Source organism: Ceratotherium simum, chromosome 26 (assembly GCF_057802395.1).
Source record: "Ceratotherium simum simum isolate JZ-2026a chromosome 26, ASM5780239v1, whole genome shotgun sequence".
Taxonomy (NCBI): domain Eukaryota; kingdom Metazoa; phylum Chordata; class Mammalia; order Perissodactyla; family Rhinocerotidae; genus Ceratotherium; species Ceratotherium simum.
In genome coordinates, this window is record NC_141925.1 from 13021258 (window position 1) to 13045133 (window position 23876).

Sequence of the window (23876 nt, forward strand, 5' to 3'; positions counted from 1 at the left end):
CTTTCAATGGTTCCCTGTGGCCTTCTGGATAATCTCCAGATTCCTTCGATCTGGAGAGCAAATGCGGCTCTTTTCTGCCTGGCCAGTCTCATCTCTTGCTGGCCCTTGACTTGTATTGACTATATTGCAGCTTAATTGAAGAACAGTTCAGTGGTTGAGCACGTGGGACTTAGTGTCACACAGACTTAGGTTTAATATCTAGCACCAGCTATGTGACTTTGGGAATTTCACTTAACCTCACTGAGCCTGTGTCTTCATCTGTTAAAAAAAAAAATGTGTGGGGGGCTTGATAATAAAAGCTGTCTCATAGGCTTCTAATATGCACAGAGCCCTTAGCACAGAACCTGGCACAGAGCAAGCTCTCACTAAAATAGCCATCTTTGTTGGACTTTCCCAAACACATTAGACTCGCATATTTGTACCTTTGCATCTACTGTTCCAGCTGCCTGGAAACCTTTTACCCTTCACCTGATTAACTCCTATTCATCCCTCAAAACGTAGCTCAGATGTCACCTCGTCCAGGAAGCCTCGTTTGTCACCCTCTTCATCCAAGTCAGTGCTTCTCTGCATTTGTTGCTTACCTCTGTCACAACACTCTTCATGGCTGTCAGGTTACATACATATTTCATTAATAAAATGGGGAAATCATGTATTAACAAATGTAGCTTGTTTGCAGACAGAAACTAGCAAAATATGGCATCCCCGGGGAAATAAATATAACGAGTTCTTGGTTGAAACCTTTACATTCCTTCTCGTGAGGATTTCTCAGTCTGTGTTTTGTGGGATATGGTTTTGAGAACCTAGTAGCTGTTATCTGACAAGAGAGTTCTTTGTTCAAAAAAGTGTGGGAAACACAGGGTTACACAAAGCTGAACAGCTCTCAGAGCTTCTAAGATGCTAATATTCAGAATGAATCTCCAAGAGGGTGATATATTACGCAGTGGCCACCCCCATCAGCCCACAGTTTCTGCCAGCTACTGAGCAACACTTCTTCGTGGCTGGACCCTGGCATCTAGCACAGTCTCTGGCACTGAATAAGTGCTAACAAATATTTGTTGAAAGAATAAATGTTAAATGAGTATCGCATTGTCCAGAGGAGGGATCATCTGAGCCTGAATTAGTTCAATGGTAGCAGAAAGAGAGAGGAAGAGATAGACTATAGATTAATAAATTTAGATGTACCTACATAATATCAGCAAGATTTATAGGTCAAAATACAAATTTTCTGTCTTGAATGACCTGCTGGGACAAAAGTGTCACCAGCTGTGGTAGGTGTTGGAGGGAAGGGATTTAATTTGAGGTGTGTCCGGGACATTTATTTTTGTGGGGGCTGTCCAACAGAGAGTTGCATATACACATCTGGAAATCTAGATTTGTGAACTTCCAGCACCTTTTTACTCATTTTACTCTTTAGTTTAGGTCACCCCTTTTCCAGAGAATACCTGACCTCTATATGTGATGACGGCAAATTGAAGAGACTAAGATTGGGTCTGTACAGACATAGTAACTATGGATAGGATGCAAGAATTTTGTTCCCTGGATGGAGCAGTATTATGCAGCATCCAGAAATATCTGCTTTGTGTGCAAAGGGATGCTATTGAATTGATTCCAGATGAAACAGTCAGGTAAATATAGACTAGCATATAGCAGTTGTGTCAGGATATGCTAATTTAAGCTATACACAAATCAGGGAGCATTGAATGGACTTTTCTTCTGTTTACTCAGTTCGTTCATTCATTCAACAAACATTTGCTGAGTATCTACCATGTGCCATTTGATATTCCAGCTCTGGTGATTTGAAAGTGATTAGAACACATTTCTATTCTGTGGATATACCCGTGTAAACATGTGAAATTGTCGTATACACTTCTGTTGCGTATCACTTGGCGTGACATTGCTGGAGGATGGCTTAACAATAGGCATCAAATGCCTTTGACAATGTGCGTATCCTTTGATTCAGCAATGTCACTTTAAGGAATTCATCCTAAGAAAATGAAGGCCATCTACAAAGCTTTAACTACAAGACTCTCCTCACAATTTTCTTGATAATCTCAAGAAGCTGAGAATAACTGATTGTCCTCAAAACCAAGGCAATTGGTTATGTAAATTATTCTGCAGGCAGCAGGAATCCAATGGGGGTTTTTAAGCACAAGAGTGGCATTGGATTTGTGTGTGTGTGTTTTAAAGATAATTTTAGAAGCAGTGTGGAGAATGGTCTCTAGTGGGGGAAAAAACAGAAAAGATGGTTTTTGCAATAGTCTAGGTAAAAGGTAATGCAGAATTGAGCTAACGCAAGGCAGGGGGAGTGGGGAGGACAGTTGGATCTGGGAGTGATTTCCGCGGTGAAAACAATAGGATTTGTTGACTGACTATGTGAGGGGGAGAGTGTGGAATATTGATGAGTAAGGTACTGAGGGTAAATCTGAGATTTCTGATTTAGCTGGAGCAAGTTTGGGGGGAAATATAAGAGGTCTGATTTTGAACATGTTCAGGTTGAGGTTATAAATCCCTTCTCCTGGCTATTGCCATGGTGATTCCTCGAGAAGAAAGAAAAGCTTTGAGAGGTGATGGGGATTGTGGTTAAGTGTTTGGACTCTGAGACTGGCTGGCTGAGACTGAATGCAGGTTCTGCTCCTTATTAGCAAGTGGTTTACTCAGCGTCTCTGAGCTACAAGCCCCGATCTCGTAGGATACCGTTCAGAGTATAGAGTTAAGAAGTGTAAGTCTTGTGAACTGCCCAGTACACAGTAACCACTCAATAAATGCCAGCTTTAAAAAACAGAAGGCGCCATAATAGAGAGAGAGTCCCTACATGCCCTGGGGATTTTTCTGACGCCTTCACGACCTTATACAGGCACGTAGGCTTGGCTTCACTCATGATAACTTCATGCCCCAGCATGGCCAAAACACCTGATCCCACTCCTTGAGCACTTAGTACAGAAGTCCCAGCTCCCTGCTCTCTAACAGACGCAGGATTTCAGGTCCTGAGGCTGGGGCACATATTTCCTCTGCTTCTTTTCTCTACTAAGCCTCCTTTAAGAGCAATACAGAGTGTGCTTTCTGGAACTCGCTCTATTTTCTCTTCTAAATTAATTTCCCTCTTTTATCAATTTTCCCAAGACCGTTGGATATTTCCAAGAGGTGGGTGGAAAAGCACAGGCGAGGGACTGGGGCTGGAGCTGGAGATCGGCAGCCACTGGTGTTGAGGCCGCAACAAAAGATAGGTTTCACTAGGAAGGGGTGAAGAATGAGAAGAGAAGATGAATGGAGACAAACACTGGAGAACCACAACTGAAAGGGGTGAGCGATGGAGAAAGAGCTTGCGAAGGAGAAGGAGAAGGGAGGGCTGGGACGGTAGGAGCGGGAACCAGGAGGACCAGGAGTGAGCAGTGTCCTGGAAGCCAGGTGGGGCGGGAGTTTAGAGTAGGGTCTGGCCCACCACGTTATATTTTTTTGGAGAGGTTAAATAGGATGAGGACTGAAAAGAAGCAATCAATGGGCCATCAGGGATCTTAGAGCAGTTTCAGTTGAATGGAGGGGAAGCGACTTGGCCAAGGTCATGCGACTAATAAGTGGCAGAGCTAGGACTACAAACCAGGGCCCAAGTTCTTCATCACTCTGCTCTAAGGTAGTACTTTTTATGTGCACACTAAAATGTTAGACGTGTGTCTTGTGTGTGTTAGAATCTAATGATATGCTATTTCGTTGTTATAGAAACGAAACACGAAAACCCAAACTCATACTTACACGCTTAATTCCAAGTTCACTTCTCCCTAAGCCAGGTCTGTTGACTCATTTGGTCTGCTGTACCCCATGTGTATGTATTTTAGATGCCTAACAAACAAATCCAGATTTGTTGTATGAAAGCTATGCCCTCCTAAGACATTGATCACAGGCTTTACAAACAGAACAAACCAACAAACACCCCAGTTTTGATGAGAGAAGAGAGCTGTGGTAATCCCAACTCTGATGAAGGAAATGTACGGATCTGCTTTAGAATCTGCTCTGCATCTGCCAATGGCAGCTGTTTTGCAGAACAGTTGACATAGGTAGGCTCCCGGACTGTGCATGAGGCGTGCAACCTGGGCCAACTCTTGAGTTTTCTAGTCCTTCTTTGTGAGTCTCTTTCACTGCTTCCTGGGACTCCACATCTGTAAAACTACAAGATAGCTGCTAACCATCTGCCCTGGAAAGTGTAATGTTGGATAACACCAGTCTCCCTGGAAGGTGTCTGTAAAATTAGGAATATTGTGATGATAAACGTAATGACTACAGAGAATTCTATATTCTAGGACATATTCTAGAATTTATGTGAGGATGATCTTGATATTTTGATGATTACAGCACAATGCTTAAGCCAACTTTTAACTACAAGTAATGATAACGGTTATGATATTAATAATAATAAATGACATATATTGGATATTTATTCTATGTTGTGCACTGTGCTAAGCATGTTACATAGTTAACCTCATTTTACAGGAAAGGAAACTGCCTTTTGGAGAGCTTCAGTAGTTGATTTAAGGTGCTACAGCTACCAGGCATGGAGTCAGGTCTTCACTCAGGCAGCCTTGTAAGTGAGCATAAGTGAGGCCCTCTTGTTCACTAAATGGCGCCAGCCCCTCTGCCGCGTGACTACTCGCAGCTCTACACGTACTCCAAAAAATTCACATGCTCTCCTGATTTATGCCCTCTGCTTACATATGTACTCCCCGATAGCTTGATAAATTAAAACTTTTTTCTATAAGTTTCTCTCCAGAAACAGGCTGACCATAGGTGGGAAACACACCTACAAGGTGTCCATCACAGCTGACAGAAGAATGGAACAATGTGATTCCTGGAGCCCGTCATGCCTGGAGACCAACATCCCTGGACCCCTTCCTCACTGCCCATTTTCCTTATATAACTGTCTCAAGATTCTGTAATCTTGGAAGATGGGTCTTTGAGACATTAGTCACTGTCTTCCAATTTGCCAGCTAATCTAACTAAACTTCGTTTCTCGATCTCTAACTTGTTGTGATTAATTGGCTCAGATCGCGGCGAGCAGCGTGAGCCCATTGCTCAGTATCAGCCTGACTTCAGAGTTATGGTCCTAACCTCTTGAACTTTCTCTTCTGAATCTTAAAATTAATATTTCTTCTCATACAAATAATAGTTTCTAGAGCTCTCACTTTCTAGAAGCAACAATTCTTTTTTTTTTTTTTTTTTTTTTTTGTGAGGAAGATCAGCCCTGAGCTAACATCCATGCCAATCCTCCTCTTTTTGCTGAGGAAGACCGGCCCTGAGCTAACATCTATTGCCAATCCTCCTCCTTTTTTTCCCCTTTTTCTCCCCAAAGCCCCAGTAGATAGTTGTATGTCATAGTTGCACATCCTTCTAGTTGCTGTATGTGGGACGCTGCCTCAGCATGGCGGGACAAGTGGTGCATTGGTGCGCGCCCGGGATCCGAACCCCGGCCGCCAGCAGCGGAGCGAGTGCACTCAACCGCCAAGCCACAGGGCCGGCCCCTAGAAGCAACAATTCTTCTTTTTCTTTGAGTCACTGGAAGATTTTTTTCCCCCTCTGCATTAGGGTTTTCATTGAAACACAGATGAATTCCTCTCTGGTTGCTCTCTGTTTCTGTAATCACAGTGTATGACCGACAGAGTATGATTCAGCTGGAATACAAGGCAGAGCGCCATCCTGGGTTTGGGGGGCATTCCATTTAAATGGCTAGCAATTTATTTCCTTGAAATATTTCTGATTTTTCTGAATGTTTTCCAGGTATCAAAGCAAGATAAGGCTGATAACTGACATGCTTTAATAAAACAATGATCTATTGGGGAAAATTGGAGCTGTTAGGGAATGAGCCCATTTTATGAGAGTAAAAAGAGCTTGAACAATACGAATGCATATCCATGCCCACATTTTCCCCTTTCTCCATGATTTAAAATGGAGCAAAAGACACATCACGGAAACAGAAAATGGTCTTTCTGATGTTCTTTCGTGAGTACATTTTTACAGCTGAAACATTTACTATCCCTGACAGATATAGACATGTAACTACAGTCCTACTAACGTACAAAATGGCTTGTTCAGGAAAACCCCAGGAGAATGCAGGACAAAGGACATATTAAGTGAGAGAACAAAGTGTGGGCAGGATGGGGTGATGGGTGGGGAGGTGTTGTAGACTAATTTTTCTGAATGGGCCCATGCAACCGAGCCACTAACTGGGAGATTCCTGGAATCACATCAGTCAGCCCTGGACCTCCAGTGATCCCCATCAACCCACAAGCTGGAATGGACAACCACTGTCAGGTGATGCCAAACCCCAGCCAAGACCAGCATGGACTTGCATGTGGCCAGACCCGTGGAATTCTCTCCTGGCTAGCTGCACCGCCTGGCCCCAGTCATTTCGTTAACCTCATGATAATGTGTTGTGATTTAAATGTTTAAACCCCGCTCAGTGTCATTTTTTTGGTAACACTTTATTGAGATATACAATTCAATGGTTTTTGGTATATTCCTAGATTTATGCAACCATTATTGCAATAAATTTTAGAGCATTTTCACCCAAAAAGAAACCCTGCTTTTTCCCTTCTTCCCCCACCCCCAGCCCAAGGCAACCAATAACCTTTCTTTTTCTATGGATTTGCTATAGATATGCTTTGTCTGTAGATACAGATTCTAGACATTTCAGATAAATGCAATCATACAACACGTGGTCTATTATGACTGGCATTTCCCCCTCACAAATGTTTTCAAGATTTATCCATGTCGTGGCATGTATCAGTACTTCATTCCTTTTTATTACCAAATGACATTACACTGTTTGAATACGCCACATTTTATTCATCTATTCATCAGTCAATGGCCATTTGGGTTGTTTCCACTTTTTTTTACTGTCATGAATAGTGCTGCTATGAACATTTGTCTACAACTTTTTGTGTGGACGTATTTTTCATTTCTCTAGGGTATATACCCAGGAGTGGAATCACTGGGTCATATTGTAACTGTGTTTCCCCTTTTGAGAAACTGCCAGACTGTCTTCCAAAGTGGCTGCCCCATCGTACATTTCCACCAGCAACGTATGACAGCTCCAATGTCTCTACTCAATGTTATTTCAATAGGTTTCTGTTTTTGGTTTGGAGACTTAATTTGGTAGGTTCTCAAAAGGTCAGAACTCAAAACGTCAGTCAGCACAATGTAATGATAACAATAATAATAGTAATAACAACGATAATAATAATATCTTGTATGCTTCTATCGAGACCCTCCTATGTGCTGTCGTGTATTATCTAATTTAACCATCACGAACAGTGCTCTGGGATAGATAGTGATGTTAGAATTTTAAAGATGAACAGAGTGAGGCTCAGAGAGATTGTGACGGGTCCCATGAGGTCACACAGCTGGCAGGTGGCAGAGTCAGGGCTCGAACTCAGGTTCTCCAGATTTCAAAGCCTGTATTTTTGAAAACCATGTTGTTCGGATAAGCTCCGTGTCACGTACATTTGAAATTGTCAACATGCTGGACAAAGTATCAAATTACCAAGATGATATTGCATTATTTTCCCTTTCGATCAACCAAAATGACGGTTATAAATAAAAGTGTCTTGCATCAGCCCCTGCTGCCCTGGCTCTTTGTAATCGTCCAGCATCCCTCCGAGTCCTTGGCATTCCCAGCAGAGCGGGGCACCGAGCCAGGATGGGAAGCCAGGACTGGAAGAGCCACTTAATAATTCCACGCAGACGGTTACTTCAGCCGGTTATTGAACTTGAAGCATTATCACCCTAAACTAATGCAAACAGACAGGGCTCTGGGCACTGCTGTGGCGGGGACGGTTTTGTCCTCTAGGATTACAGAATTGGATTACTCACACGGAAATGGAATTTTTATTCGTTTTTGAATGAGAAAACAGCAGGCGCTCGGTATAGATGGTTGGAAAATTCAGAAAATTAAAAAGGAAAAAAATCTCCTTCAAATCTCAACCCTTAGGAACAACCACTGTTAATAGTTTTGTGTATTTACTCCTACTCTTCATTTTCTGTGCATTAAAAACAGTATTTTTTTTTTCTGATTATAAAAGTAATACATACACCTTGTAGGAACATTGGAGAATTCAAACAAAACATTATTTATTATCTTGATATTCATGGGTAGTCATTGTCAGCATTTTGGTGTATGTCATTTCAGTGTTTTCTTTTATGGGATTTGTGTACGTATGTGTGCATACATGTGAACACATAACAAAATTGGGATGGCACGATTTTTTCGTTTAATTTCTACCATTACCGTTCTTTGAAACACTTAATATGATGGAGATCACAGTGTACACTTGATCTTAACCAAAAGATCAAGAGCAATAGCTCATGCCTTATATTACAATTTGTATCCTATTTTCCTCTGACATTTTGATTAATATTGTGTTACAATGCTAATATTGTGTTCCAATGTTTTTCCCATGACATTTCAAACTCTTTGTAAACTCCATTTTAAATAAGTATATCGTGTTACATTGCACACACACCATAATTTATTTAGCCATTCCTTTTTGTAGGATATTAGACTTTTCCTAATTTTTCCACATTTTACATAAATTGTAAGAAATACCTGTGTGTAGGTAGTTTTTAGTATTTCAAATATTTCTTAGGGTAGATTCCCGGGAGTTGAATTATTGGATCCAATAGGTTTGGCTATTTTTTCTTTTCTTTCTTTTTCTTAATCACGAAATATTTCAGCATAAAGAAAAGTAAAGAGAGAGGCCAGCCCCGTGGCTTAGCGGTTAAGTGCACGCGCTCCGCTACTGGCAACCTGGGTTCCGATGCCCGGTGCGCACCGACGCACTGCTTCTCTGGCCATGCTGAGGCCGCGTCCCATATGCAGCAACTAGAGGAATGTGCAACTGTGATGTGCAACTGTCTACTGGGGCTTTGGGGAGAAAAGGGGAAGAAAAGGAGGAGGATTGGCAATAGGTATTAGCTCAGGGCCGGTCTTCCTCAGCAAAAAGAGGAGGATTGGCATGGATGTTAGCTCAGGGCTGATCTTCCTCACACACACACACACACAAAAGTAAAGAGAATAACATGACAAGATCCCTGAACCCACCAACTACTCTTTATTTTGGCTTATATACTCTTGTATTTAATAAGTTTTTTTATGTTGAAATATAATTTCCATGTAATACAGGGCATGTATCTTAAGTGACTATGTCAATGAATATCTATATCTATCCATCATCTATCTACTTATCTATCTAATCTATATCCATATCCATACACATACACACAAATATCCCAGTATATCACCAATCAGATCATACACTTCTGATATTTCAACAAGCTCCCCCTCATGTTGTTCCCCATACACTACCCCTCAGAAGTAACCACTATTCTGACATTTATCGCTTTAGATAAGTTTTGCCTGTTTTTGAGCTTTACATGAGTGGAATCATTCAGTACGAACTCTTCTGCATCTGGCTTCTTTTGTTTAATATTATGTCTGTAAGATTCATCCCTTTTGCTGGTAGCAGTTTGGTCTTTCCCATTGCTGTGGCTATAACTACAAAAACGAAATATTGCAGGTGTTAGAGAGGGTGCAAAGAAATCGGATCCCTCGTACATTGCTGGTGGAACGTAAAATGGTTCAGCGGCTATGGAAAACAGTTTGGCAGTTTCTCAAAAAATTAAACATAGAATTACCGTAAAACCCAGCAATTCCTCTCTTAGGTATGTACTCCAAAGAATTTAAAACAGGTACTTGAACAAATATTTGTATACGAATGTTCACAACAACACTATTCACAATAACTGAAAGGTGGAAACAACCCAAAAGTCCATCAATGGATGGACGGATGAATAAATTGTTGTATATCCATACAATGAAATATTATTCAGCCACAAAAAAGAGTGGAGTACTGATACATGCTACAACTTGGATGAACCTCAAAAATAGTATGCTAAGTGGAAGAAGCCAGACACAAAAGGTCACATATTGTATGATTCCATTCTTGTGAAATATCCAGGACAGGTAAATCCATAGAGAAAGAAAGGATTGGTGGTTACCAGGGGCTGGAGACGGGGTGGTGGGGAACGTGGGATAACTACTTAATGGGTTTTCACCCACTTGTATCCTTAGTGAGTAATGAAAATATATTTTTTTGAGTGTATCCACTCTTTTTTTTCAATTATTTTATTGAGGTCATTTTGGTTTATAACACTGTGATTTCAGGTGTACATTACTATATATCAGTTTCTGTATAGACTGCATCGTGCTCACCACCAATAGTCTATTGTCTATCCGTCACCATACATGTGTGCCCCTTTAGCCCTCCCTCCCACCCCCTTCCCCTCTGGTAACCACTAATCTGTTCTCTTTATCAATGTGTTTGTTTATCTTCCACATATGAGTGAAATCATGTGGTGTTTGTCTTTCTCTGTCTGGCTTATTGCGCTTAGCATAATACCCTCAAGGTCCATCCATGTTGCCGCAAATGGCGTGATTTTTTCTTTTTTATGGCTGAGTAGTATTCCATTGTGTGTATATACCACATCTTCTTTACCCATTCATCAGTTGATGGGCACTTGTGTTGCTTCCACATCTTGGCTATAGTGAATAATGCTGCAGTGAACATAGGGGTGCATAGATCTCTTTGTATTGTTGATTTCATGTTTTTTGGATAAATACCCAGCAGGGGATAGCTGGATTGTATGGTATTACTATTTTTAATTTTTCGAGAAATCTCCACCCTGTTTTCCCTAGTGGCTGCACCAGTTTGCATTCCCACCAGCTGTGTATGAAGGTTCCCTTTTCTCCACATCCTCTCCAACATTTGTTATTTTTTGTCCTGATAATTACAGCCATTCTAACAAGTGTAAGGTGATATCTCATTGTAGTTTCGATTTGCATTTCCCTAATAATTAGTGATGTTGAACATCTTTTCATGTGCCTGTTGGCCATCTGTATATCTTCTTTGGAAAAATGTCTGTTCATATCCTCTGCCCATTTTTTGACCAGGTTGTTTTTTTTTGTTGTTGAGTTGTATGAGTTCTTTATATATTTTGGAAATTAACCTCTTGTTGGATATATGATTTGCAAATATTTTCTCCCAGTTGGTGGGTTGTCTTTTCGTTTTGTTCGTGATTTCCTTTGCCTTTCAGAAGCTTTTTGTCTGACATAGTCCTATTTGTTTATTTTGTCTTTTGTTTCCCTTGCCTGAGTAGACACGGTATTCAAAAAGATACTGCTAAGACCAATGTCAAAGAGTGTACTGCCTATATTTTCTTCTAGGATTCTTATGCTTTCATATCTTACATTCAAGACTTTAATCTGTTTTGAGTTAATTTTTTTGTGTGTTGTTAAGATAATGGTCTACTTTCATTCTTCTGCATGTGGCTGTCCCGTTTTCCCAACACCACTTAATGAAGAGACTTTCCTTTCTCTATTGTATGTTCTTGGCTCCTTTGTCGAAGATTAGCTGCCCATAGATGTGTGGTTTTATTTCTGGCCTTTCAATTCTGTTCCATTGATCTGTGTGTCTGTTTTTGCACCAGCACCATGCTGTTTTGATTTCTATAGCTTTGTGGTATATTTTGAAGTCAGGGATTGTGATGCCTCCAGCTTTGTTCTTTTTTCTCAGGATTACTCTGGCTATTTGGGGTCTTTTGTTGTTCCATATAAATTTTAGGATTCTTTGTCCTATTTCTGTGAAGAATGTCATTGGGTTTCTGATTGGGGTTGCACTGAATCTGTAGCTTGCTTTAGGTATAATGGACATTTTAACTATGTTTATTCTTCCAATCCATGAGCATAGAATATCTTTCCACTTCTTTATGTCTTCTTCAATTTGTTTTGATAATGGCTTATAGTTTTCCGTGTATAGGTCTTTCACCTCCTTGGTTACATTTATTCCTAGATATTTTATTCTTTTTTATTGCTATTATAAATGGGATTGTATTCTTGACTTCTCTTTCTGCTAGTTCGTTATTAGCATATAGAAATGCAACTGATTTTTGTAAGTCAAATTTGTACCCTGCAATTTTGCCTAGCTGTTGATTATTTCTAATAGCTTTCTAGTGGATTCTTCAGGGTTTTCTATATATAGAATCATCTTGTCCACAAACAGTGACAGTTTTGCTTCTTCCTTTCCAATTTGGATACCTTTTACTTCTTTTTCTTGCCTAACTGCTCTGGCCAAAGCTTCTAATACTGTGTTGAATAGGAGTGGCGAGAGTGGGCACTCTTGTCTTGTTCCTGTTCTCAGAAGGAAGGCTTTCAGTTTTTCACTGTTAAGTATGATGTTTGCTGTGGGTTTGTCATATATGGCCTTTATTATGTTGAGGTACTTTCCTTCTATACTCATTTTATTGAGAGTTTTTATCATAAATGGATGCTATATCTTGTCAAATGCTTTCTCTGCATCTATTGAGATGATCATGTGATTTTTATTCCTCATTTTGTTAATGTGGTGTCACATTGATTGATTTGTGGATGTTGAACCATCCATGTGTCTCTGGTATAAATCCCACTTGATGGGGATGTATAATCCTTTTAAGGTATTGCTGTATTCAATTTGCCAATATTCTGTTGAGGATTTTTGCATCTATGTTCATCAGTGATATTGGCCTATAATTTTCCTCCTTTGTGTTGCCTTTGTCTGGTATTGGTATCAGGGTAATGTTGGCCTCATAGAATGAGTTAGGAAGCATTCCGTCTTCTTGAATTTTTTGGAATAGTTTGAGAAGGATAGGTATTAAATCTTCCTTGAATGTTTGGTAGACTTCTCCAAAGACGCCATCTGGTCCCGGACTTTTGTTTTTTGATTACTGTTTCAATCTCTTGTGATTGGTCTATTCAGATTCTCTAGTGCTTCTTGATTCAGTTTTTGGAGGTTGTATGAGTCTAAGAATTTATCCACTTCTTCTAGATTGTCCAATTTGTTGGCGTATAGTTTTTCATAGTATTCTCTTACAATCCTTTGTATTTCTGTGGTATCCATTGTAATTTCTCCTCTTTCATTTCTAATTTTATTTATTTGAGCCTTCTCTCTTTTTTCTTACTGAGCCTGGCTAAGAGTTTGTTAACTTTGTTTATCTTCTCAAAGAAAGATCTCTTAGTTTCATTGATCCTTTCTATTGTTTTTTTAGTCTCTATTTCATTTATTTCTGCTCTAATTTTTATTATTTCCCTCCTTCTGCTGACTTTGGGCTTTGTGTGTTCTTCTTTTTCTAGTTCTGTTAAGTGTATTTTAAGATTACTTATTTGAGATTTTTCTTCTTTGTTGAGGTGGGCCTGTATTGCTATGAATTTCCCTCTTAGCAGCACTTTTGCTGCATTCCATGAGAGTTGGTATGTTGTGTTTTAATTTCCATTTGTCTCCAGGTATATCTCCTTTGATTTCTTCATTGATCCAATGGTTGTTCAGCAGCACGTTGTTTAGTTTCCACATATTTGTGACTTTCCCAGCCTTTTTCTTGCAGTTGATTTCTAGTTTCATAGCACTGTGGTTGGAAAAGATGCTTGATACCATTTCAATAGTCTTAAATTTATTGAGGTCTGCCTTGTTTCCCAACATATGGTCTATCTTTGAGAATGTTCCATGTGCACTTGAGAAGAATGCGTATTCTTCTGTTTTTGGGTGGAAGGTTCTATGTATATCTATGAAGTCCATCTGGTCTAGTATTCATTTAAGGCCACTGTTTCCTTGTTGAATTTCTCTCTGGATGATCTAGCCATTGATATAAGTGGGGTGTTGAGGTCTCCTACTATTATTGTGTTGCTGTTAATTTCTCCCTTTAGGTCTGTTAATAGTTGCTTTATATACTTTGGTGCTCCTGTGTTAGGTGCATATACACTCATTAAGTGTTATGCCTTCTTGGTGGAATGTCCCTTTTATCATTATATACTGACTGTCTTCGTCTCTCATTGTCTTTTTTATCTTGAAGTCTGCTTTGTCTGATATAAGTATGGCAACACCTGCTTTCTTTTGGTTGCCATTTGCTTGGAGTATCATCTTCCAACCCTTCACTCTGAGCCTATGTTTGTCTTTAGAGCTGAGATGTGTTTCCTGGAGGCAGCATATCGCTGGGATGATGAAAATATTTTGGAACTAGATAGAGGTGCGGATTGTACCACATTGTGAAGGTACAATGCCACTGAATTGTTCACTTAAATATGATTAATTTTATGTTGTGTGAATTTCACCCTAATAAAAAAATTTAATGTGGTCGAACATGTTAATATTTTTCTTTAAAGTTTGTGTTTTGGGGGGTCTTAATTAACATATTTTTCCACTGCAAAATAATAAAGATATTCTTCTCTATTATTTTACAAATTTAAAAAATTTTGCTTTTCTCACTAAAGTCTTTTTTTTTTTTTTTAAAGATTTTATTTATTTATTTTTTCCCCCCAAAGCCCAGTAGACAGTCGTATGTCACAGCTGCACACCCCTCCAGTTGCTGTATGTGGGACGCGGCCTCAGCATGACCAGAGAAGCGGTGTGTCGGTGCGCAGCCGGGATCTGAACCCGGGCCGCCAGCAGCAGAGCGCACGCACCCAACCACTAAGCCACGGGGCCGGCCCTCACTAAAGTCTTTAATTCACCTGGAATTTGTGTGTGTGATGGGAAGGATAAGGGTGTAATTTTTATTTTAGTTTTCCATTTGGTTAGGCAAATATCTCAGCACCATTTATAGAAAAGTCCACCCTTCCTGTAGTGATTGGTCACGCCTCTCTGTCATATATCAACTTTCCAAATATGTGTCTATTTTGGGCTCTCAATTTTCTCCTTATATCTTACAGCTTTATAACATGTTTTGATATCTGCTAGTTAAGTGCTTCTTACCTTATTTATTTTTTCACCATTGTCTTCCCTATTCCTGGCCCTTTGTTCTTCCACGTAATTTTAGGGTCAGCTTGTCAGTTTATTTTTTATTTTATTTTTTACATTCTAATCTTTATTAACAAAATTGGTCCAGAAAAGGATTGGGTCAAGATGACAAAGTGATAAGGGGTAAAATAAACATTGTTTTCCATGGCATAGTTTCTAGGGGACTGTAGACAGTCTAGAAGTCAAAGTTTATTTGAAAATCCTATTCCATACCAACATTTCAAGTGGAATTGCACTGAAGAGAATTGTCATCTTTATCATACTAACTCTTTCGTACCCCTGAACATGGCATATCTCGCTCTTCCTTTCTTCAGTTCATTTTTTATGTTGCTAAACAGTGCAACATAAAAATGGTTAATTATTAATTGTCCCAGGTGGCATAAAATAGTATTTTTCTCCACAAAGATGTGTTTTTTTGGCTATTATGATTATATTTTGTTTGATTAATAATGTACAGAAATACTACTATTCTTGTATGTTTATCTTGTTTACAAAACCTTGCTCTTATTCATTTTAATAGCTTATTTGTGGATTTTCTTGAATTTTTATATAGGCAATTATATTGTCTGAAAAAGAGAGTTTTGTTTCTCCTGTTTCAATTGTTATGCCTCATTTATTTTTCTTATCTAACTCCGCTAGGACCTCCCGGAAGTGGGGATAATAGACATCCTTGTTTTCTTCCTGACCTTAATGGGGGTGCTACTAGAGGTTCAACAGTAAATGTGATGTTTGCTGTTGATTTTTAATAATTACTCTCCAGAAGGTAAGAAAATGATCTTCTATTTTTAGTTTGCTAAGAAAAAAAATAGACATATATGACTGCTAATTTTTTTCAAATGCTTTTTCTGTATTCATTAAAATAATCAAACAACTTTTTTCTTTAATCTGTTAATATGGTATATTACATCAATAGATTTTCTGATATTGGGACTTTTTGGAAATAAACCCTAGTTGTTCATGATGTATTTTTATTTAGAATTTTTGCACCTGTGTTTATAGGTGAGATCACTCTAGAAATTTTTTTACTGTACCATTTTAATCTGGCTTTGATATCAAAGTCATCCTATCCTCATAATATGAGCTCTGAAACAATTTTTGTATAATAAGGATTATCTGTTATTTGGTAAAACTCACCTATAAAAACGTTTGGGCCTGTTGCCTTTGTGAGACTGAGGAGGAAAATAAATTTTTATATTAACAATTCAGTTTTGTAATGACTATTGATTTGCTTTTTCATTTCTTAAATATATATATATATTTTTTCCTCCCCAAAGCCCCAGTACATAGTTGTATATTATAGTTGTAAGTCCTTCTGCTTCTTCTGTGTGAGCCACCACCACAGCATGGCTTCTGACAGACAAGTGGTGTGGTTCTGCACCCAGGAACTGAACCTGGGCCACCAAAGCAGAGTGTGCCATACTTTAACCACTAGGCCATCAGGGCTGGCTCTCTTAAATATATTTTGATAATTTACTTTTTAAAGAAAATGACCCATTTCAACTAAGTTTAAAAAATCTTCCTGTATTTCTATTATGTCTCGCTTTTCTTTGTTAATATTACTTATAAGTGCCTATTTTGATGAGTCTTGAGAGGTTTGCCTTTTTTATTAGTTTTTTCCCCTCAAAGAATTTGAAAAAACAAAAACAAAGCTTTTGGCTTTGTTGATTCTCTCGATTGCTCTTGGTTTTCTTAATTTATGCTCTCATGACTATTATTTTCTTTTTTCTACTTCACTTAGGTTTTATCTGTTCTTTTTTCTTGAAGTTTTTTGAGTTGAATGCTTAATCTATTTTTTTTTTACCATTTTAACTATTTTTAAGTGTATGGTTCAGTGGTATTAAATACATTCACACTGTTGTGCAGCCATCACCACCATCCATCCCCATAACTCTTTTTATCTTGTAAAACTGAAACTCTATACCCATTAAACAACAACTGCCCACTCTCCCTTTCCTCTAGTCCCTGGCAACCATCATCTACTTTCTGTCTCTATGATTTTGACTTCTCTAAATATCTCATATAAATAGACTCATATAGTACTTGTCTTTTTGTGGCTGACATTTCACTTAGCAAAATGTCCTCAAGGTTCATCCATGTTGTAGCATATTGCAGAATTTCCTTCCTTTTTAAGGCTGAATAATATTCCATTGTATGGACAGACCACATTTTACTTATCCATTCATCCTAATCAATTTATTTTTAGTCTTACATTTTTAAATGCATAAATTTAAGGCTATACATTTACTTACACCAAAACTTACAAGTTTTGATATGTGACACTCCCGTGGTTATTCAGGTCTAAATTTTTTTTTGCTTGGAAGGATTCACCCTGAGCTAACATCTGTTGCCAATCTTCCTCTCTCTTTTTTTTCCCTCCCCAAAGCCCCAGTACATAGTTGTATATTTTAGTTGCAGGTCCTTATAGTTCTTCTATGTGAGCCACCGCCACAGCATGGTAACTGACAGATGAGTGGTGTGGTTCTGTGCCCAGGAACTGAACCTGGGCTGCTGAAGCAGAGCGCATCAGGTCTAAATATTTTATGATTTTCATTATTATTTCCTTTTTCTCTCATGAGCTATTTAGAAGTTCTTTATTGATAATAAAATTTTAAAGACTTGCTACCAGTTGCTAAATCATTTTCTTAAAGAGCTGGGCCTTTTTACACTTCCACAGGCCATGTGGATGCCAAAAATTGCCCGAGATGACATCTTAAAAACAACAGGAGGCCAGCCCAGTGGCATAATGGTTAAGTTTGCACACTCTTCTTTGGCGGCCTGGGGTTCACATGTTCGGATCCTGGGTGCAGACCTATGCACTGCTCATCAAGCCATGCTGTGGTGGCATCCCATATACAAAACAGAGGAAGATGGGCACGGATATTAGCTCAGGGCTAATCTTCCTCAGCAAAAAGAGGAAGACTGGCAACGGATGTTAGCTCAGGGCTGATCTTCCTCACCAAAAAATAAAATAAAAAATATCTATAAGTTTTAAAACAAACAAACAACTACAATAACAAACAAACAAACAACCCATGTCCTATAGGGCCTTTTCCCCCTGATACAAAACACCATCCCTGTGCAGTCTAGGAAGTCAATGTAATAAAGAGGCTAAGTCTGGATTCAAGTGCTGACGGGCCACTTGGTAAGTGTGGGACTCTGGGCAAATAACTTAATCTTTCTGCACCTCAGTTTCATCCTCTATAAAACAAGGCTAACAAAATGGTATCTGTTTCACAGAGTTATTGGGGAGTGTTTAGCACCTAAATGTCATTCAATAAATGTTACTAATTTTTACCAATCCAGCGGCTGATTTTACTTTGTACTTTTAACACTGCCGTGCTCTTTTACTAAAATAAACCTCTGGGTTTCTGGAAAGTAAAGACCCATGTTCCAAACAGCTTTGTTACGCTGTGTCCAAAATATTTTCATGTGTCTCTCAAGTTCATGCAAACACATACAGAGTCAACACAGGTACCCACAGACAAGACTGTCCCATTTCAAATTTAAATTACACACACAGATGCAAACGACAAAGATTCTCACAAAAACGCACTCAACCTGGACCCACAGATCCAGGTCCACACTCACGCTTCTGCACACTCCTCACAAAGATGGATCCATCGCCCACAGATAGAGACGCGCTCATAAATCCTACTCAAAACCTCGCAGCCCGCTGACAGATCACAAGCTACGCGCAGTGCCAGCACCATGCAAAGCAACACCACCGGCTCCAGGATGGGCAGGGGTCTTGTTCTTACTTCCTTTGGGTTGGTTCTATTTTAGTTGTTGTTTTTGTTGTTCTCCTTAGAGTTATCATCTGCCCCCTTTTCTCTCTACCCAGCCCCCAAACTCCCCCCACCCCGCCGCCTCCACTGCGCATGCGCCCTGCATCCCTCCCCTCTCCTGGGTACCAGTCTGGGCTCCCAGGCCCCGGCGGCGGAAGAGATGGAGCAGCGTCACGAGCGCCCGGCCCCTTAAAACGCTGCTGGCTGGAGCCGCCTCCCTCCCTGCAGCCCGCGGTGGAGATGGAGTAAAGGGAGACCTGTCGACCTGCCCGCGGAGATCAGCGATGGAGTTAAAGCAATCTTTGTCTACCCATCTGGAAACTGAGAAGCCTCTGAGGCGCTATGGGGCGGTGGAGGAGACGGCATGGAAAGCGGAGGGACTGGGGAGAAGTGAGTACTCGGGCGGGGTGGGGGACAGTTGGGGATCCGTGCGCTGGAGCCGGTGGTCGCGGGAGCGCGGGGATGGTAGGGAGCGGACCAAGGGAAGCGCCCCCGCAGCGGGGCTTTCAGCGCGGGGGGATGCGCAGCGCTGCGCAGCGGCGCGCTCTCCAGCGAACAAAAGGGGGACCTTCCAGGCTGGGCTTCACCGGGAGGCTCGGGAACTCGCTAGGCGGCTAAGCCGGGAGCCTGAGGCGGACTCGGGAGCCTGGGATCCGTAAGCTCGCAGCGGGTCCTGGAAAGTAGGGTCTTTCCCGCAGCCGAGAGAGCAGGGTCGGTTCTCCGCCCGGGCTGCGCTAGGACGCTGGAGCCGGTGGACCGTCCTGGAAAGCACCCACATCCCTGGAGAGAGGGGAGTGTCGGCTGGGTTTCCGCTCCGCCTTTTCCCCGGCGCGAGGTTCGGGGCACACCTCAAATTCCCAGCGTTTCTTCCCCCGCCTTCTCTGGGTCGCAGGTGGGAGGGAAAGGGTTAGGGGAAGTTAACCCTGTGCGCATCCTTCTCCTTTCTCCCTTGACTCAGAGTCTTGGGTTTGGGTACAATCCTAGAAGGCAGCTCTGAAACACACAGACTGTCTGCTGGTTCTCTCTACGGTATTTTGATGTCAACAACATTTCCAAATAAACGAAAGAATTTTGCTTTGAATTAGTAGGATGCAGTAGTTGAAACTCCTGCCCTCAAAGTATAGAGGCAGCCGCGGGGGCGCCAGGGGCGCCAGCCCTCCCTGCAAACCCGGGGCGCTTCCCAGGGCCCCTGCCCTGCGTTGCTGCTCTAGCACGGTGCCTCCTGCCGGGCTGGGAAAGGCCCTCTGGCCCTTCACAAGGACCCTCAGCTTCCTGCCTTGGCGCTGGGTAACCGTGCTAGGCACCCATCTCAGAGCAATGTCGGACCAAAGTATTGTAAATGTGCTCTTTTCCCGTCTTCACCTGGTCGAAGATTGTATGTGTGTCTGTGTGTGCATGGCTGCGCTTGTGTGTGCGCTTTCTCCATCCCTGTAATTACAAATTCAGAAAATCTTCCTAGAATGGCTCAGCTGTATTCTGGTTCTCTTGGGTTCAAGTTGAAATCATCATGAAATGCCTTAGTTCTGCACCTGGAACCCACAGTGCTCCCAACCTTTCTCGTTTTCTTTCTCCTTTTTAAATGCCGGTCCTCCTCCTGTTTCATCCTTTCAAAACCCTTTGGTATTCTGGCATGACACCAGGGCTGAGGGTCTCTCAAAATAATACCCACAATGGCTGCCTTTTATTGATAGGTTGCCATGTACCAGGTCCTGTGCTCAGAACTTCAAATGGATCATCTCATTCCATCCCCACAACAACCTCCAGAGGTGAATATTACGACTCCCCTTCCATTGATGGAGAAACCGGGGCTTGTTAGGTGATGTGACTGTTAAGTGGCAGTGCCGGGGTTTGAACCCAGATTTGTTGGACCACAGAGCCCCATCTCTGCTTTTAACAGGAAGGTTTATTGCTTTCATGTTTTCAGGAAGCTTTCTAAATCTGTTGAGAGAGTCCTAGAACACATTCAGTGATTGTATAAGTATGTGGCAGCCCTGTTGGTCTCTGGAGCTCACAGTGGCCTTGAAAGGATGCTGGGTCCCTGCAAAGTAGAAGCCGCATTCAGATAAGCTCTGGGTTTGAATCCTGACTCTGCTCCTTGCTGGCTGTGTGACTGACTTTCGGCACATTTCTAAGCCTTACTCTGCCTCCCTTCTCTGAAATGGAGATAATAATAGTTACCTACCTTATAGCTTAATTGTGAATATTGAGTAAGATGATGTATGTAGAGCTCAAGGTAAGAGCTCAATACGTATTGGCTGCTTCAATTATTTTATTACTACATCTGTAGAAGGGTCCTGCCTCTATCCTTTGCAAGGAATTACGTAAAGCAACACCCTGCAGTGTTGGTCAGTTCCCTAATCACTCTCTTATAGCTTTTTATTTTCTCACCACTTTCTTAGGAAAATTTTCGAACATACAGAAAAATTTCAGGGAACATCCGGTTTATAGCATCTTAGCTCCTGAAATTTTTGTACTTCTAACTCTTAAGCTGCAAACTATTAAAAGCCTGCAGAAGGGCTTTCTCATGTTCTCTGTTCCAAATCCTCAAAGACTCTGAGTCTTGCTTCCTATTCAAACGCAAGACCACAGTTTCTGATCTGCTTTTGTGTGGATCCCTAAATCTGTTTGTTTTTGCCTTTTTACCTGTTCATACTTGAAATATTCTTAAAGCACTGGTCCAGAGTCCCCCTTTTGAATCTTAAATTTGAGATGGTTGCCTTTAGCAAATTTTGATCTCTAGACTCTTTTCTGTTTTGTTTTTGTTTTTGTTTTTTTTTTTTTTTTTGCTGAGGAAGATTCACCCTGAGCTAACATCTGTGCCAGTCTTCCTCTATTTTGTATGTGGGTCGCTGCCACAGCGTGGCCGCCGACGAGTGATGTAGGTCCACACCCGGGAACCGAACCCAGGCCACTGAAGCGGAACACGCCAAACTTAACCGTTAGGCCATGGGGCTGGCCCTTGATCTCTACACTCTTGTCTGCAGCCTGGCAGACAATATTAAAGACTTTTTGATTAAAGTGGCTTTTTTTTTTTTTTTTTTTTTAAAGATTTTATTTATTTTTTGCCCCCAAAGCCCCAGTAGATAGTTGTATGTCACAGCTGCACATCCTTCTAGTTGCTGTATGTGGGACTCGGCCTCAGGCTGGACAGAGAAGTGGTGCCTCGATGCGCACCCGGGATCCGAACCCGGGCCGCCAGCATCGCAGAGCGCGCACTTAACCACCAAGCCACAGGGCCGGCCCAAAAGTGGCTTTTTTGGACGCCCTCTCAATTCCCAGGGGATCTGTGGATCCATTCCATAACATCTGGGGCCTCCATTTGTTTATTAATGAAGTGTGAAAATTTGTACTATTGATTCTATGGCATAACAATTGCCAAGCCAACGTTGTAATGCATGAAATGCTGGAAAAAAGAGAGGCCCATTAAAAAGAAGACATGCCCTGTTTAACTTCTGTGTGTATTTAAATATTTGATGTTAAACACTGAGTATGTATTAATTAAAAAGAATTGAAAAGGGGGAAAAGATCACAGAACCGGTCATTTTCAGTTAAGGTTGTATTAGCTGCTATCTTTAATTTTAACTATAGTTTTTACATAGAAGATATGTATCGTATAGCAGCAAAGAATGGGAGTTTTGAAATCAGGTGAAATGGGTCCAGACCAGCTCTAACACTTTGTCACCCTGGGAAAATTGCTGTACCTTCTGGTGCCTCAGTTACCTTATCTGTAAAATGGGGATATGTTGGTTGGAGACGTCAGGAGCTTCTCAGGTGAAATCTGAAACTGGCTGTCGTACACGGAGGGCAAGAAGAGAACGAAGAAAGAGGCAGAGCACTCCAGATTGGTAGGTGGCAGGTTTAATAAGCAAGTGAATTTACTTAAGAGGCTTGTCTTGGTTGCTGCAAGACGAGTGGATCTCTGCACCCACCTGCCAGAATCTTAAAAGTTTATATAGATGTCCTAGTGGTTAAGTTCAGCGCACTCTGCTTCAGTGGCCCAGGTTCGGTTCCCGGGCGCAGACCTGCGTCACTCATCTGTCAGCAGCCATGCTGTGGTGGCAGCTCACATAAAAAAGAAAAAAAGAGGAAGATTGGCAATGAATATTAGCTCAGGGCGAATCTTCCTCAGCAAAAAAAAAAAAGTTTGTATAGAGGCCTTAACAGGGTTCAGTCACATGTACTATCCAGATGGTCTCAACAACACCTTCCTCTCTCAACGCTACATCCTTGGAACAGCTCCTACTGTGGGAACGGTGGGCAGAGTGTACGTTCCAAGGACAGGGGAGGGGGTGAGGAGTCTCTGATTGCCCCAGTTAAGCCCAAAGGTCAACCGGTGGTCATGTCCTCTCTATGACCTCCTCCAATAGGATAATAATAATGACGACCACTTCAGGCTGTTGAGCAGATTAAATGAGATAATGTATATAATGCATTAACACAGTGCCTGGCACACTGTGAATGCTCAGTCAAGGCTGAATGGTTGTCATCACAGGATATAAATGATGGCGCCCAACAGCCTTGGAGGAGTTTATTCCAAGCTTGCGAGTCAAGTTTTCCTTGTGTCCATTTCTTTGTAAATTCCAGATACTGATTGTGTATATACCGCCTTCCTCCTCAGGGGAAAGTGTGGGGAATGGCTTTTGAACCCTTGAAAGCCACCTAGTATTTTCTCCTTTGAGAAAGATTCTAAGCAATTGCTCCCATCCGCCTTTGACAGCATTTTTCCACCAGCTGAGAGTTTTTTCTTTTTTTTTTCTTAGCTCAGTTGGAAAATGTATAGTGACATTTCAGTGTGGTTAGATATATAAAAACGTTGCTTTCAACCAACTGCAATTAATTGAGGGAGACAGAAAGACAAAGTGCCTTTTGAGAAAGCATGGAGCTTTTTAAATGCACGGTTGTCGATGGTGGTGGCCATTTCTTGATAGATTTGAATGTGCCTTAAAGGATGATCAAGATTTTGGACAGAGGAGGTGGGAGAGGGAGGGTGGCACAGCAGGGAGGAAATGCCACGGGAGGGAACAGCATTGGGAAAAGCATAGAGGTAGAAATAAATGTTATGTGAGTAGGAGATTGGAGTAAAGTGGAAAGCTCGGACAACAATCTTCCTATAAGCCCAGGGGAGATGACTATTTAAAAGTCCAAGGGTGTGTACTGCCTAGCAAGCAGATCATTAAACTGGCCAGTGTTTCAGGTTTAATAAACAGTGCGGAGACTGAAATAATAT

General features: G+C 41.1%; 1 protein-coding gene across 1 annotated transcript in view; it reads left to right on the forward strand.

Annotated features, from left to right (window-relative positions):
• The first annotated feature begins 18849 nt into the window (after positions 1-18849).
• BMERB1 (bMERB domain containing 1) overlaps positions 18850-23876 on the forward strand; it is a 112443-nt gene continuing 107416 nt past the window's right edge. The window contains exon 1 of the mRNA XM_004441844.3: positions 18850-19039. Coding sequence (XP_004441901.1) covers positions 18934-19039 — 106 coding nt within the window. The 5' untranslated portion in view covers positions 18850-18933. The remainder of the gene's footprint in view (positions 19040-23876) is intronic.